The following is a 17,981-nucleotide window of genomic DNA, read 5'->3' on the forward strand; positions in this document are numbered from 1 at the left end:
GCTGTGCAAAAATTTGAAAATCACTGCTCTAAGTCTCTTTTTGGTGAAAAGTAGCTAGTACTATTCTTATTAATAGCCTCACATTCTTTCAGAAATGTGCTAATAGATATATAATGAATAAGGGCTCTTGTTTTCATATATGAAAACTGAAATTTAGGATTTTTAGGTAATTGGTGACTTCTCCATGAGCATACACTGAATAAATTGCATACTACAACATAAAGCCCAAACATGGAGCATTTCTCATGAGATGTCATCTAGTCCAAATTCTGCCTTTTCTGGATGGCCAAATGGAAGCTGTGGGAGCCCACATATCATGCTACTAGTAGAGCTGGTCTCCTGATTTCCAGTCCCTCCACTAGCCATCCCCTTAGTCTACTCTAGCCAGTACTCTCTTTCTAGAAAGATGACTACAAAAAAAAAATGGTTTAGAATTTGCACAGACTTAAAATTGTGACTACAATTTGGCTAAGTGTGATTTTTTTTTGTTGTGTTTTTTTGAGATAGGGTCTCTCTCTGTTGCTCAGGCTGGAGTGCAGTGATGTGATCACAGTTCACTGCAGCCTTGAACTCCTGGGGTCAAGTGATCCTCCTGCCTCAGCCTCCTAAGTTGCTGGGATTACAGGAATGAGCCATGTGCATCACTAATTTTTAAAAATTTTTAAATGTTTTTAGAGATGAGGTTTTTCTCTGTCATCTAAGCTGGAGTGCAGTCATGCAGTCATGGCTCACTACAGCCTTGACCTCCTGGGCTCAAGACATCCTCTCATCTCAGCCTTCCAAGCCCTTAGGATTATAGGCATGAGTGACCACGCCCAGCTAGGTATGATATATTGATAGCCATTGACCAAGAAGAGTAAAAAGAAGAAAATACAACCCAATGTGTTGGGGTATATTTTATTTCTAGATTTAAATCTTAACTGCAGATTGACATGAAGCTAGTCTTCACCAGAGTTCTGTCCTGTTTCTAGCCAAGTAACAACTAAAACAGAGAAAATGAAAATGATAACAACATGAAAGGCACTTCAGATGAGAATGATTTGCATATCACAGGATGAAAAGAGAGGCCCTAAGAACACTGATGAAACTCAGTTTTATTTTTGTGAAAATAACTATTACACTCTTGCTCTGGAAGTGAAGGTAGCCATAATGTGTCGTCATATAATTTTTTCAGAAAAGAAAGCCAAAATATGAAACAATTTACAATTCATTCTCTGCCATTCTAAGAATTAGTGCATAAAGTTGGTATTACAACCACAATTATGTTCAAGATAAGATAACTTGATTTTATAATTTTTAATTTAAATTTTCAAGACTAAATCAAACATTTTCCCCCACTTTATCATGAAACCTGAGTTTCTTTTTTGAGTGGAATCACATAAAGTGGCCTTTTATGGTTTTAGTTCTCTGATAATATGAACTTGAGATTCTTGACCATTTACTTTTCAATACTTGATGAATTTGTCCTAATCATGTGTAACTGCCACTGCCTTAATTCAGATATGTTTTAACTGAACTGTTTCAACAGTTTCTAAATGAACTCTTGCCTCTCTTGTTTCCTGCTCTGATCCATGTGCGCACACGTGACTATGAAAGGTCTTTATCTTTCTTTTTTTTTTTTTTTTTTTTTTTTTTTGAGACGGAGTCTTGCTCTGTCACCCAGGCTGGAGTGCAGTGGCACAATCTCGGCTCACTGCAAACTCCGCCTCCCGGGTTCATGCCATTCTCCTGCCTCAGCCTCTCCGAGTAGCTGGGACTACAGGCGCCCGCCACCACGCCCGGCTAATTTTTTGTATTTTTAGTAGAGACGGGGTTTCACCGTGGTCTCGATCTCCTGACCTCGTGATCCGCCCGCCTCGGCCTCCCAAAGTGCTGGGATTACAAGCGTGAGCCACCGCGCCCGGCCGAAAGGTCTTTATCTTTCTAAGTTGCAAAATGAGTGTGTGTGCCTCTGCATGAAACCTTCAACAATACTCTTTTATCTATGGATTAAAATCCACATTCTCTACTTTGGTATGTGTTTCTTTTCCTGGGGCTGCCATAACAAAGCACCAGAAACAGAGTGGCTTAAAGAACAGAAATTTATCATCTCCCAGATCTGGAGACCAGAAGTCCAAAATTAAGGTGTCCGCAGGGTCGATTTTTTCTTAGAGCTGTGAGGGAGCCTCTGTTCCATGGCTTTCTCCTGGCAGGTAACCTCTGGCATTCTTTGGCTTGTGAATGGCATTCTCCCTGTGATTTCATATTGTATTCCTTCTCTGCGTCTTTGTGTCCACACTTCTCCTTTTCATAAGGGCATCACTTATATTGGAGTAGGGCATACTCTAATGACCTCCTCTTGATCGTCTGCAAAGAACTTATTTCCAAATAAGGTCACAGTCACAAGTACTGGGGGTTATAACTTCCACATCTTTTGTGGGAAGGCAATTCAACCCATAACAGCATATAAATGCCTTTGTGACCCTGGATCCAACTCTTTCTTTTTTTTTTTTTTTTTTTTTTTGAGACGGAGTCTCGCTCTGTCGCCCAGGCTGGAGTGCAGTGGCGCAATCTCGGCTCACTGCAAGCTCCGCCTCCTGGGTTCACGCCATTCTCCTGCCTCAGCCTCTCTGAGTAGCTGGGACTACAGGGGCCCGCCCCCATGCCCAGCTAATTTTTTTTGTATTTTTAGTAGAGACGGGGTTTCACCATGGTCTCAATCTCCTGACCTCGTGATCCGCCCACCTCGGCCTCCCAAAGTGCTGGGATTACAAGCGTGAGCCACCACGCCTGGCCAGGATCCAACTCTTAAACCACATCTCCTGTCACCTCTACCACATACACACACACACAGAGACAGAGAGACAGAGACAGACAGACAGACACACACACACACACTCAGACTCACCCTAAGGAACTTGCTCAGCAGCCACAGTAAATTATGCACCATGACCCACACTCCTGCTCATTCATGCCATTTGGACCTTTGCACACACTATGCCCTCTGCCTCTTAGAGACCCTTGCTACTATGACATTAGTTAATTCTTTCCCATAAAAGTAATCATTGGCTCACTTCTCACTGGTAAAATGAAGTTCAACAGAATGTGAGATAGGATCCTAACCTGAGACACTTGATAGCAAGGAACTCTCAAAAGTCAAAAGAAAATTGGAAATGGATCAGGAACATGGGCTAGAGCCCCAGTTCCACATCTCTCAAGGAATTTCAGGTGAGTTCCTTAGCTCTCTGGACCCTGTTTCTTAATATGAATAATGAAGAAAGGTGTTGGACTTTATGATCACCGAGGCCCCCTAAGCTGCAATCTTTCATTTTTGAGTAGTGCTTTCAGGTTGCATTTTTCATTCATATCTTCAAATTATGTCTAGTCCTTTTGTAACAATCCTTATGTCCACACGAGTAGTGTGAAGTGCTTGGGGTTTTAGTTCTAAGGATGACAGCCTTGGTTTGACCTGCCCAGGAAGTCAAGGCAGGGTTGAGTTTAGTTTGCAATGCTCTTCCATTGCCCACCAAACCAGAACAAGATTTAGCAACAAATCTAGAAATTGTTTCTTAAATTTACTGAAGAAAGCTTACTGGTTTATTCATGCATCAGCCTGTGTACAGTATCCCCTTTCTGTCATCACTGTGCCTCAGTGAGAGTTCTTACACATTCTCTTCCTCAGCAATCTCTTGCCCACAGAGCTTCCAAGCTAGGAATAATAGAGCAGACAACATGTCTTGGCCACTTTGCAAAATTAAGAGTCTGTTTTTATGTGAAAGGAAATACTATTCCTCATTTCAAACTTGCAAATTTAATAAACTTTTCAAAGGTTGAGAGTTATATTGGAAAAAAACCAGCAGATACAAAGGTTTGATGCCAAAATAAAGGTAAGTTTACAAAAATGTTTTAGATTCTAGAAACTAGTGGTGTAGGAATAACAGGAACAGAGTGTTGCATAATATTTTCCATACAAATATTTACTGACTCCAAGGGCAATAGCAGTAAAATATCACCCCAGGGTGAAACTTACCACTGAGATTGGGTTGGACAGCCAGTGGATCTTTATTTACCCAAAGGCAAATGTATTTGATGTATTAGCCTGGGCTCTCCAAGGTGGGGTGTTGGATGTTTATTTGCTTTTATGGGGTTACTCCCCCTGATCTATCCTATAAATGCTGAGTGCCTGCTATTTATGGAGTTTGCTTTTTCCAGGAGAGAGCCAGCAGCTTGTAGAAACATGCTGGGTTACATAATGGTCCCACTAGTCTGAGGAGAGCCTTCTTCTCTAACAGGATTCAACACTGCTAGGGAAGAAGGGAGGAAAGCAAGAGGCAATAGTGATGTGGTTCTGTACCAGGTTGTTACCTATTTCTTAATATAAAAAACAATTCTTTATTGAGTTCATTGTCTGTGAATAAGAAATTGTTGCCCATTTCTTAAATAAAAACAGCTCCATCTCTAGTTCCTTGTGACTCTAATTGATTTGTCTAGCTATACACTTGCTCGAAAGATGATCATGCTGAAGTCACATCAATAAACTTAAAAATTTAAGCTAAATTGTTTTAATCATGAAACAGAAGCCTTCTAATTATTTAGCTATGTATTCCAATTGTCATCCAAATATGACCCATGTATCTACTTTCGGTGACTTCACTCACATTCAAAACTTCTGGAATTTAGATATTATCAATTATAGTCTAAGTAATTGATAGACTTCCAATTAAGATGGTGTTGTAACATCATATTCTGTTCCAAATACAGATCAATGGTAGATGCAGTATAAAAGGGGGCCTATCAAAGACACAAGTAAGAAAACAACTACCTGGGCTAGGAAAGGAATGGAAACATGAGGTGGTGAATGGAGCTGCACTTGTGGTTATTTGGAGCTTGAGGTTCCAAAGCAATCGTAGCAAATGACAGTTCAGTTTCTAAGATAAAAGAAAAATTGCCGGGCGCGGTGGCTCACGCCTGTAATCCCAGCACTTTGGGAGGCCGAGACGGGCGGATCACGAGGTCAGGAGATCGAGACCATCTTGGCTAACACGGTGAAACCCCGTTTCTACTAAAAATACAAAAAATTAGCCAGGCATGTTGGCGGGCGCCTGTAGTCCCAGCTACTCGGGAGGCTGAGGCAGGAGAATGGCGTGAACCCAGGAGACGGAGCTTGCAGTGAGCTGAGATCGCGCCACTGCATTCCAGCCTGGGGGACACAGCGGGACTCCGTCTCAAAAAAAAAAAAAAAAAAAAAAAAAAAAAAAAAAAAAAAAAAAAAAAAAAAAAAAAAAAAAAAGAAAAATAGTTGATGATTTGGGGAAAGGGAAGAAAATTAAGAAATATGGAAGTAATGTCAGAGAATCAAGATGTGAAGTAAACTGTTTACTAAAACTTAAGAAAAAATATCCACTCCTAGTATCAAAAGAAACAAATGAAAATAAATCCCCACATAGATATGAAATAGTGAAACTAGAGAAAATCAGGGACGATAAGAAAATCTTAAAAGCTACCACACATGAAAAACAGATTAACTACAAACAACTTATCAACAACTGGAGTTTCTGGAATACAAAGGAATAATATCTTCAGAATACTGAGGGAAAATCATGATCACCATAGAGCTAAACTTGCTGCACTATTATTTCAAGTATGTGACTGTGTGCATCAATTTCTAACCACATGATGGACTTGATATCCTTAAAGGCTTTTAGCTAAATACCTCTAAAATACTGGGTAAAATATGTAAAATGTATCTTGAAATGCAGAACTAAGCTTGTAAGAAAGTAAGAGAAATCCTCAGAAGCCAAAAACAAGCTGAAGCATTGCCTTAGTGGGGACAGTTGTCAGTCTCAGTAACCTACACTTTTTGGCTTTAAGATCTTTTGCCTGACAGACAAGTCCTTAGACCTTCAGAAGGTAAGGAATAGAATGGAGATTCCCCATACAAAGCCAGGGTCTACCTCAATGAAAAGGCAAATTCAAAAAATGAAATCCATCCTGTAAAGTGAGATTGCAAGGAGAACTGTCTGTCTCAGCTCTGCCTCTGAATGGAAGGAATCAGAAAGGCTCCCCTGAGAATCTAAGAGCTACAAATAGCCCTTTATGTAGGAGTAGGGTTTATATTCACTCTATGTGATCCAAAAAATTAAGTCATACTGGTCTTGATAGAGGTGATGTAAATCCTGTGAGGAGGAATCTATCTTCTACCCAGACCTTAAAATTCCCACAAAGACTTAATGAGCATTAACTCATAATCAAAATTTTTTTAAAAACCACATGAAGAAACAATGTGTGAGAGTCAGTGGGGGAAAAAACAGAATCAGATACACAGAGCATCGTAAATTGGAATTATCAAGTACAGAATATAAACGTATTTATTTAAAATATTTACATATATAAAACAGGAAATTAAAAATCTATGCTATGAAAAATAAACTCTCAAAAATACTTGGAAGATTGTTTAGAAGAACCAATTATCACATTGAACCATCTGAAACTTTCTATTTGGTCAAAAATGGTCAAATATTAGCAGTTTATGTGGTTCAGCTAATAGAATATCTAGAAGTTAAAAATATAGTGATTGAAATTTAAAAGTTATGTGCTGGAGTAAACAGGTAAAATGAAAGAGAGAGCTGAAGAAATTACCCAGAACAAAGCATGGAGAATACATAAAATATGTAAAATATTCACAAAAGGTAGATACAGAGGAAATATTGAGAACGTTTATCATATATAAAAATGGATTTTCAAAAAGAAAACAGGAGGTGGCATTTTCCCCTGCGCTACAGGTCTGTGGAACTTTAAACCTGAGGGGGTGATACAGGGTATCTTGCAGAAGAAATTTCTAAGAAGCAAAGCATTCAAGAGGTGACTTAGGTGCTCTAAAAAGCATTTAGTTTTATGCATTCACAAAGAGATGATTTGGAATTGGAACTTATGTTTAAAAGGGAAGCAAAGCATAAAAGTTTAGAAAATTTGCAGCCTGACAACATGATAGAAAAGAAAAACCCATTTTCTGAGGAGAAATTCAAGCCTGCTGCAAAAATTTGTATAAGTAACAAGGAGCCAAATGTTAATTGCCAAGACAATGGAGGAAATGTCTCCAGGGCACGTCAGAGGTTTTCATGGCAGCCCCTCCCATCACAGGCCCAGAGGCCTAGGAGGAAAAGATGGTTTTATGCGCTAGTTCCAGGGCCTTTGCTGCTTTGTGCAGTTTCAGAACTTGGTGCCCTGCATCCCAGCCATGGCTAAAAGGAGCCAACATACAGCTCAGGCCATTGCTTCAGAGGGTGCAAGCCCCAAGCCTTGGTGGCTTCCACGTGGTGTTGGGCCTGCAGGTGCACAGAAGTCAAAAATTGAGGTTTGGGAGCCTCTGCCTAGATTTCAGAGGATGTCCAGGCAGAACTTTGCTGCAAGGGTGGAGCCCTCATGGAGAACCTCTGCTAGGGCAATACAAAAGGGAAATGTGGGGTCAGAACCCCTACACAGAGTCCCCACTGGGACACTGTGAGAAGAGGGCCACTATCCTCCAGACCCCAGAATGGTAGATCCACTGACAGCTTGCACTGTGTTCCTGGAAAAGCTGCAGACAACACCAGCCCATGAAAGCAGCTGGGAGGGGGGCTGTACCCTGCAAAGCCACAAGGGCAGAGCTTTCCAAGACCATGGGAGCCCACCTCTTGCATCAGTGTGACCTGTATGCAAGACATGAAGTCAAAAGGAGATCATTTCAGAGCTTTCAGATTTTGCTGCCTAGCTAAATTTTAGACTTGCATGGGGCCTGTAGCCCCTTCGTTTGGGCCAATTTCTTCCATTTGGAATGGATGTATTTACACAATGCCTGTACCCCCATTATATCTAGGAAGTAACTAACTTGATTTTGACTTTACAGGCTTATAGGTGGAAGGGACTTGCCTTGTCTCAGATGAGACTTTGGACTTGGACTTTTAGGTCAATGCTGGAATGAATTAAAGCTTTGGGGACTGTGGGAAGGCATGATTGGTTTTGAAATGTGAAATGGACATGAGATTTGTGAGAGGGGTTGAAATGATATGGTTAGGCTTTGTGTCTTCACCCAAATCTCATCTTAAATTGTAATCTCCATGATCCCCACGGGTCAAGGGAGAGGCCAGGTGGAGATAATTGATTGCACTAATGAAAATTAAATCTCCTTCCTCCAGAACTCAATAAGTAAAATAATTCATCCAAAAATATGCTAAGAAAAGAGAATCACCTCAACAAATGATTGGATAAAGAAAATGTGGTATATGTACACAATGGAATACTATTCAGCCATAAAAAAGAATGAAACCATGTCTTCTGCAGCAACATGGATGGAACTGGAGGCCATTATCTTAAGTGAAATAACTCAGAAGTGGAAAGTCAAATTTCACATGTTCTCACTTACAGGTGGGAGCTAAATAATGTGAACCCATGAACATAGAGTGTGGAATAGAATTTGGAGACTCAGACAGGTGGGAGGAGGGTAAAGGATGAGAAATTACCTAATGGGTACAAGGTACATTATTCTGGTGTTGGTTGCAGGGAAAGTCCAGACTTTATCACTTTGCAATATATCCATGTAACAAAACTGCACTTGTATCCGTTACATTTCTATAAATTCAATTTTGAAAAAGAAGAGAGAATCATATTAAATTCTCCCACTTTTTAAGTAAAAAAATAGCGGTAATACCCAGTGGTGACAGATTCAGAAAGAAGTTAGGAAATGTTCTTGTAGATAAGCGTCTGTCATTCTGATGGATCATGACTAGTGCATTCACTTGTGATTCTTTTGCCTTTAAAAAAGAATGATATTAAAAGAAAAAATAAGTGCCTTATACTGTGAAAAATGATAAAAAGGACTTCATGATTCTAAAAAGAAAAAAGAGACTTATCAAAGACATAATAACGGAATATTTCAGAATTAATGAAAAAATATGAAACCTAAGAATCAGGAGTCACAGCAAATCCCAAGCAGGGGAAAAAAATACACACTCAGATACATTGCTGTTAAACTTTAGAACTCTAAAGACAAAGAAAATATCAAAGTCAGAGATATAGAAAAGATCCAGGAGAGGAACAATAACAAAAACTGACATTTTTCCTCATGAGAGATAATGAAGCATTATCTTCAAATGGCTCAGAAAAAAAATCACTATTAGCCTAGAATTGTATACTTACTAAAACACCATTTTAAAGATGAAATAGGGATATTTTCAGATGGTAATAGTATCTCCTTATGCAGCAGGTGTCAACAAAGTAGTCTTACAGTAAGGTTATATGACAGTTAAATGAGTTAATACATATACTTTAAAAAGAGCTTGGCACATCATAGGTAATCAATAAATGTTTACTAATTTTATGTTAAGTATTCTAGGTGAACAAACCAGGAAATTGCACTATCAGCAAATTTTCACTAAAGACAATTTTAAAGAATGTATTCATTAAGCAGGAAAATGATCCTAGAAGGAAGGTCTGAGATATAAGAATGAATGATGACTGAAGTATTTTGTAAAGATGTTTAATCTAAAAAAGTTTATTGACTATGGAAACCAATAATAGTTTCTGATTTATCAATTTGAAAAAAGAAATATTGTCCAACAAAGCCTTGTAAAACTCAGGTTGATTAATTAAAGTGCTTTAGGCCTTTATACCATTTATTAAGATGGAAATGATTTTGGTTAAGTCTATAGTTGTTAAATAGGGCCTTTAAAATTATAAGGGTAAACCTAAAAATAAAATATAACAGAGGGCAAAACAGAATAAAAAGTATAACAAGCAAAATAAATGCTCACAAAAACACAGGAAATAATTAGAATGAGAAGAATGGAAAAGTCAGGAAAAACAATTCTTAACAATAGTAACAGATGAAAGTAGTTCAAGATAGCTGAGAAATCCTTTCATCTTGATCAATAAAAGGATAGACATACTGAACAATTCTAGACTTTTGTTATAAACATTTATAGTTATGCTATAAAAACCCTGGAAGATAACCTAGGAAATAACATTCTATACATAGGCCCTGGCAAAGATTTCATGACAAAGATGCCAAAAGCAATTGCGACAAAAACAAAAATTGACAAATGAGACATAATTAAGCCAAAGAGCTTCTGCACAGCAAAAGAAACTATCAACAGAGTAAATAGACAACGTACAGAATCAGAGAAAATATTAGCAAACTATGCATCCAATGAAAGCTTAATATCTAGAATCTGTAAGAAACTTAAACAAATTCAGCCAGAAAACAGCAATCCCTTTAAAAAGTGGGCAAATGATGTGAACAGACACTTTCCAAAAGAAGACCTGCATGTGGCCAACAAGCATATGAAAACATGCTCAACATCACTGATCACTAGAGAAATGCAAATCAAAACCATAGTGAGATACCATCTCTCACCAGTCAGATGGCTATTATTAAAAAGTCAAAAAATTACAGATGCTGGTGACGTTGCAGAGAAAAGAGAACATTTATACGCTGCTGGTGGGAATGTAAATTAATTCAGCTATTGTGGAAAGCAGTGTGGCAATTTCTCAAAGAACTTAAAAAAATTACCGTTTGATCCAGCAATTTCATTATTGGGTATATATCCCAAGAATTATAAATCATTCTACCATAAAGACACATGCACACATATGTTCACCACAGCACTATTCACAATAGCAAAGGCATGAAATCAACGTAAATGTGCATCAACGGTAGACTGGATTTAAAAAAATGTAGTACAATGCACCATGGAATATTATGCAGCCATAGAAAAAGAAGGAGATCATGTCCTTTGCAGCAACGTGAATGGAGCTAGAGATCATTACCCTAAGTGAACTAATGCAGGAACAGAAAACCAAATACTACATGTTCTCACTTATAAGTAGAAGGTAAATATTGAGAATATATCAACACAAAGAAGGGAACAACAGACATCAGGGTCTACTTCAGGGTGGAAGTTTGGAGAAGGGAGAGGATTGAAAAAGTACCTACCAGGTACTATGCTTATTTATATGGGTGATGAAATAATCTGTACACCAAATCCCCGTGACATGCAATTTACCTATATAACAAACCTGCACATGTACCTAAAATAAAATTTTTAAAAATTATAATTACATATGTTAAAAGTCAAGGATCGGTGCTAAATGAATAGAAATACTAATTTATGTATCGATATTGTCTTTTTCTATGTTAATTGAATGTAAAATTTCTAGAATTCAAAAATAATCTAAAACTTGTATCACCTTATATTAATCAGGGTTCCTAGGTATAAGCAGTATAAACTAATCGTGCTTAACTTGAGCTAATAACAAACTTACTAGAAAGATACTAAGTGATCCACAAAAATAGTAGGCTGGTGAACTAAGTTTATAAGTTTTTCAGGAGCTAAGGGAGATTAAATTGAAAGAAGACACTAAGTCATACTAAAGTCATGTCTGGTTAGGTATTTCTGGACACTTGTGGCCATTACCGTCACTAGACTTTTTACAATGATGCACTCACCACCAATGCCTGGTCCCATATACCACTTCCACTCAGTGGTGGGCCACTGCTGGTCACATCTAACTATATGACTTTGCAGATAGATAATGTCCCCTTTACGATAAGCAGCTTGTCACATGCTCATCTGATGGGTCATGGTCAGGCGTTCCACCATGGTCAGGTGTTTAGTATCTAAAAACGCCTAGAACTAGGCTAGAGCTATTTTATAGGAGGAGCATTCCTACCCTTTAAAAGGGCAGATTTTATGTTATGTAAACTGTATCTCAATAAAGCTGTCATTTAAAAAAAAGCATTTCACAGCTAAGACATTTTTTTGTTATGGTTACATTTTCTTTTGGGTGCAAGTCTTTTCTCTGGAGTTGGCAATTTCCTTCCTTTTTTTTTGTTTGCCTAATTTCAATGATCCCATCATTAACTTATTCTCAGAATCTCTATCAGAGTTTATTCTCTCAGTACATTCAAACATATATTTTGTTTTATATTACATATTCTGTTTCATAACTTTCTTAGTGCTTTAGCACTGTGTGTTTACATTGATTTCTGGTCAGCTGAGATGTTTCATTTGTATGGGGGAATGTCTTACCCTTATGTCTTTCTTTAACTGGTATTGCTATTTTTTGTAACAAAGGGGTGCTCAATTAGATATTTTGCTCTATTCTCCAGCCCTGTCTCACCTTCCCACCCCCAAGCCCTTGCTTTTTTGGATGTGCTAATTCAAATTAAAAATGTTTATTATCATGAATATCTGTTAAAATTTACAAATGTTTTTCTATCTCTATTGAAATGATCATATGAATTTTTTCCTATAGTTTGCTATGTCATAGACACTGATTGATTTTCTGAGGTTGAACCAATTTTGCCTTCCTAGAATAAACCCAGATTGGTCACCATGTAACATTATTTTTCACTTTATCACTTGATTGCTAGTATTTTATTTAGGATTTTTAAATCTGTTTATGAGTGACATTGGCTTAAATGAGTTGGGAAGTTTTCCTTCTTATATTTTTTAGAGAGTTTATATAAGGTTGGAATTATTTATGCCTTAAATGTTTAGTAGAATTTCACCAAGGAAGCCGTCTGACATGGAGTTTATTTTTTAAATACCTTAAATTACAAATTTAACTTAATAGATATAAGACTATTCCGATTTCTCTTCATTTATGTGTTAGTTTTGATGATTGGTTTTTGTAGGAATTTTTTCAGTTCATGTAAATTTTCAAATTTATTGACATAATGTTTTTCATTACTTATTGTACTTTTTTAATGCCAAAAATGCCCCCCCTTAAATTCCTGATTTTATAATATGTGCCCTCTCTCTTTTTTCTTTATATTTTATGAATAATTTATTAATCTTGTTAGTCTTTTGAAGGACCAACTTTTTTTTTTTTTAGGTGGAGTCTTGCTCTGTCACCCAGGCTGGAGTGCAGTGGCCTGATCTCAGCTCACTGAAAGCTCCGCCTCCTGGGTTCAAGCAGTTCTCCTGCCTCAGCCTACCAAGTAGCTGGGATTACAGGTGTGCACCACCACACCCAGCAAATTTTTGTATTTTCAGTGGAGGTGGGGTTTCACCATGTTGGCCAAACTGGTCTCAAACTCCTGACCTCAGGTGACCCGCCCACCTCAGCCTCCCAAAGTGATGGGATTACAGGCATGAGCCACTGCACCCCACCAGGACCAACTTTTTGTTTCATTTTCTAATTCATTCATTTTATTCTCATGTTTATTGTTTCCTTTCTTCTACTTTTTTGGGGTGTAATTGCTATTCTTTTTTTAACCTCTTGAAATGGTTACTTTGATTATTATTGTCAAACTTTTTTAATATATCATTTAAGGCTATTGATTTTCTTCTAATCATGGCTTTAGCTAAATTCCACAAATTTTGACATTTGATATTTCTATTAATGTGCATTTAAAAATACTATTTACCTTCCCTTGTGATTTCTTCTTTGACCCATGGGCAATTTAGAAGATTACAGCAAAATTTCTAAGTATTTGGGGTTTATCTAATTTAGTTCCACTGTGGTCAGAAAATATACTGAATTAGTCATCTCACACTGCCATAACAAAATACCATAAGGGTGGCTTCAAAGACAGAACTTTATTTTCTCACAGTCTGGAGGCTGGAAAGTCCAAGATTAAAGGGTTCAGTTTTTGGTGAGGGCTCTCTTCCTGACTTTCAGACAGCAGATGTCTTGCTGTGTCCTCACATGGTGGAGAGAGAGCAAGCTCCCTAGTGTCTCTTTTTACAAAGGCACTAATCCCATCATGAGGGCCCCACTCTCATGTCCCCATCTAACCCTAATTACCTCTCAAAGGTCCCATCTCCAAATACCATCATGCTGGGGTTTAGGGCTTCAACATTTGAATTTGTTGGTGACACAAACCTTCAGACCACATCACAGACCCTATATTGTTTTAATCTGTTGATTAATTTGCTTCTTTTTTACTTAGAATTTATACTTTTATTTAGGATTTAGGATATATAACCACATGCAAAATTTGCTTTATATATATTTGTCAGCTTTTGTGTTCAGATTTTTTCTAGCTTTATAATATGCATAAAATAAAATATTTCCATCTTATTTTGGAACATTTAAGATAAAATGGGAATTCACCTGTTTCTTGAAAATTTGTAGGACTTGACCACAAAACTAGTGAGGTCCAGTCCCTTTCTTGAATGGAACTTTTGTAATTCCTTAGAAAGTTATCTATTTTACCCATATTTTCAAATATATTATTAAATCCCCTATATTTTTATTAATGTCTGCCTTGTTAATATGCCAAGGGTTTAGCAAAGTATTTTAAAGAGTTTAAATTTTTTAATTTTTTTATCCATTTTTCCTATACTTAATAGCTCATGCCTTTTACAAGTTTATGTTTTATATTTAATCTCCATACTTGTATGATTATATCTTCATTGTGAAATTTTTCCTTCATACATAAAACTTTTATTCTTTTGTCCTATTATATTTGCATTAAATACTATTTTTCATTTTGTTTCTACAAGTAGGAGATGTTTATAATAGAAAATTAGAAAAGAAAAACAATTATTTTTAGATTAAATACGAATTAATTTTTTCAGAGAAATAATATTTTTTCCGACATGAGTGCTTATTGTAATAAAAATCAGAGAAAAAATCAGCAAGAATAAAGAAAATAAAAATCCTATAGTTAGATATCATCACTGGTAACATTTTAATGAATAATTATTCAGACCTTTTTCTGCATGCATTTATAAATGCATAAAAAATAAGATTATACTCTACAAACTATTTTATGACCTGCTTTTCTATTAAAAATATATCATGATTGTATTTCTATGTTAATAACTATACATCTACTTTATTATTTTAATGGCTGCTAGCATTGTGCTGTATGAATGGACAATTATTTTCTGCTTTATTGTTAAACATTTATATGATCTCCTTCCATTTTGTAAAATGTAATTTAATTTAATTTTTGTGTGTGTGCTATTACAAACTACCCCAGAGCCAGCATCCTTTTATGAACATTTTAAACATTTAAAAATGGTTTCCTCCTGATGTATCTCTACAGTAACTAGTGAAGAATTCATGTTTGCTAATTAAATATCCACAAATTAAAATAACCATAATGTGTAATTTTTCACCCATCATATGGGCAGAGACTTTTCTCAGTGATACTCTCCAATGTGGTTAGGGGTGTGGGCAACTAGGCGCTCTCAAATGCTTCTAGTGGGAGTGTAAATTGGGAGAATCTTCCTTGAAGGCAACTTGGAAATATGTGTCGAAAGCAGATGCCCTGGTTTTTCATTTTTACAGATGTTTTATGAGAAAACCTGATTTTTCCAAGATCTTATTGGAAAGGAATCACATTATATATATGTTGTAAATCTGATCCTAACATAAAAGAATTTTCTTAGGGATATTCCAAATAATGAAGCCAGGTGCCTTGAAGATTTCCTGAAGTGTGCTTTTAAACATTTAAAATTTCTTTTGACACCTATATAAATCATCATTGCCTTGGGGCTCCATTCAAAACAAAACCAGGATTTTATTTTTGATATATAGTGGTAGGACAGGATGGGAACAGATCTGCTGCTTTTTACTCTGGACTTTCCCAAATGGGAAAGATCTACAAACACTTTCCTGATATTTCTTGCCTTTAAATACTATATTTCTGTGTTTTAATTGAGTATATTGATGGAGATGCTGTGACTGTAGAATCTGTATACAGGGTGTGAAGTCTGGAAGCCCAGAGGAGAACTTCACGTTGTTCATGCTCTGATGGTTGCACATTGGTTTATTGGACTGTTCAACTTTCCCCACTTGTTTTCTGTTTTAGGTGGCACGTGGGCTCTTGGGGGCCCTGCTCAGCTACCTGTGGAGTTGGAATTCAGACCCGAGATGTGTACTGCCTGCACCCAGGGGAGACCCCTGCCAGTCCTGAGGAGTGCCGAGATGAAAAGCCCCATGCTCTACAAGCATGCAATCAATTTGACTGCCCTCCTGGCTGGCACATTGAAGAATGGCAGCAGGTAGGGCAGACTGGCCACTCCAGGGCCCTCTGTGTTTATGATTGTGAGAGGCCCTGCTCTGTACTAACATAGAGTGGGTCAAGCCTGCTGCCTCACCCCATCTTGTCTTCTTAGTGTTCCAGGACTTGTGGCGGGGGAACTCAGAATAGAAGAGTCACCTGTCGGCAGCTGCTAACGGATGGCAGCTTTTTGAATCTCTCAGATGAATTGTGCCAAGGACCCAAGGCATCATCTCACAAGTCCTGTGCCAGGACAGACTGTCCTCCACATTTAGCTGTGGGAGACTGGTCGAAGGTAAGGGCCAGGCTCAACTTTACAGTCCCTTCTTTTCTGCCCCTCCTTTGTTTCAGCTTCTAAATATTTCCACAAGATCAGGCTGGAACTACTGCGAGATGAGTAAGGGTCCTAGGGGGCCACATTTAAGGAGGTGCTCACTCACTCTCGGGGTTGTGCAAGTTCCATAGTCCAGGCCTGCACACATGATTCATTTCCAGTTTTTACTCAGTATTATTCAAAGTGTTCTCGTCATCGTTCTCCCAAACCAGCCCCTTCTTTTGGAACTACGAGGATCATAGTATCCCAGGATAAACTCAAAATCACTTTGGTTCCTCTCTTCCTTGTGTCCTCTCATGTGGAATCATTCATTAAGCCCTGTCATTCCAACATTGTGAACATCTTCCATGCCTTAACTTCCTCTTTGTTCTGTCACTTATGCTGTTAATTTTACCCTTCATCATGGCAAGCTTGAATTAGTGCAGTGAGTAGAATTCTAGCACATCGTTTCAGTGCTGGCAGGGCTTGACCCAGTCTAGTAATGAAGTCTTATTTTTCAGGTGGGGGAAATTAAATCCCAATAGCTGAAGTAAGCTGCCTAAGCTCCACAGCTGGAAAAGTAGCAGAATCCACTTGTTTTGACTTTATTCCAAGAGTTCTTTCTGTTATATTACACTGCCCACTTGATCTTTCTGTATTACTCTCCCATCTCCAGACTAGCTAACATCCCATAGTGTTCCCATCACTGTGTCCATCAAGTCTCCAACTTGTTCAGAATCTTCCATAAGTCTGATTGCTTGCAAAATCAGGTACAGTAGTCCCGTTTATTCACAGGGGATACAGTCCAAGACCCCAGTGGGTGCCTGAAACTGTGGATCATACTGAATTTTATATATCCTATGGTTTTTTTTATCTGATAACTGAGAAGACTACTTAAGTGACTAATAGGCAGGTAGCATGGATGGAATGATTCGTGTCCTGGGCAGATGGAGTGAGATGGTGAGAGATTTCATCACACTACTCAGAATGTCATGCAAACTAAAACTTACAAATTGTTTATTTCTAGAATGTTCTATTTAATATTTCTGGACCGTAGTTAACTGTGGAAAGCGAAACCATGGATAAGAAGGGACTATTGTATATGTTCCCCAGAATAGCTGGTAGGGCCTTTCTTGCCCTCATGGCTCTCTTACTCCAGTCCTTATTCTTCTTCCATCCCTTTGCTCCAGTCTTGCTGCATCCTTAACATCTGCAGGCTGAAATTTTAGCACAGATTCCAAAACAGATAATTAGTTATGTTATCAGTGTCTTGTAACCTCCAGTCACTGCTAACTAGTATGTATCTTCTTGGAGTGGAGACCCAACCCCAACATAAGAAATAACCTCAGGAAATAAGGAAGGACAGTGAGTGACATTTACAAGCTGCTCTGAGTCCTAGGTTCAGTGCCAGGCATAGTCATGACCTGCTCCTCTCATCTCATGCTACGATGGCCCCAGAAGCAGACGTTGTCTCCCTTTTTATAGATGAGAAAAACAGAGGTTCATTCAGATTAAGTAACTTGCCCAAGGACAGAGATAGATTCAAACCCAGGCCTGTGTGACCCAAAATTATTATACATGGTATACACTCCTGTCTTTTATGCAAGAGAAAAGGCTTTTGAGCCCAACAGACACATGCTGGTACCCCAGCTCTAAAGCCTAAATGTGGGTGGCCTTGTTAAATATACCTAA

At 37.8% G+C, this 17,981-nt stretch overlaps 1 protein-coding gene across 2 annotated transcripts in view; it reads left to right on the forward strand.

Annotated features, from left to right (window-relative positions):
* ADAMTSL3 (ADAMTS like 3) overlaps positions 1-17,981 on the forward strand; it is a 385,342-nt gene that overhangs the window by 267,925 nt on the left and 99,436 nt on the right. For both annotated transcript variants that reach the window (XM_055277435.2, XM_055277434.2), the window contains exons 18-19: positions 15,785-15,977; positions 16,092-16,271. In XM_055277435.2, the coding sequence (XP_055133410.2) occupies positions 15,785-15,977; positions 16,092-16,271 (373 nt within the window). The remainder of the gene's footprint in view (positions 1-15,784; positions 15,978-16,091; positions 16,272-17,981) is intronic.

This window comes from Symphalangus syndactylus, chromosome 5, assembly GCF_028878055.3.
Source record: "Symphalangus syndactylus isolate Jambi chromosome 5, NHGRI_mSymSyn1-v2.1_pri, whole genome shotgun sequence".
Lineage (NCBI taxonomy): Eukaryota > Metazoa > Chordata > Mammalia > Primates > Hylobatidae > Symphalangus > Symphalangus syndactylus.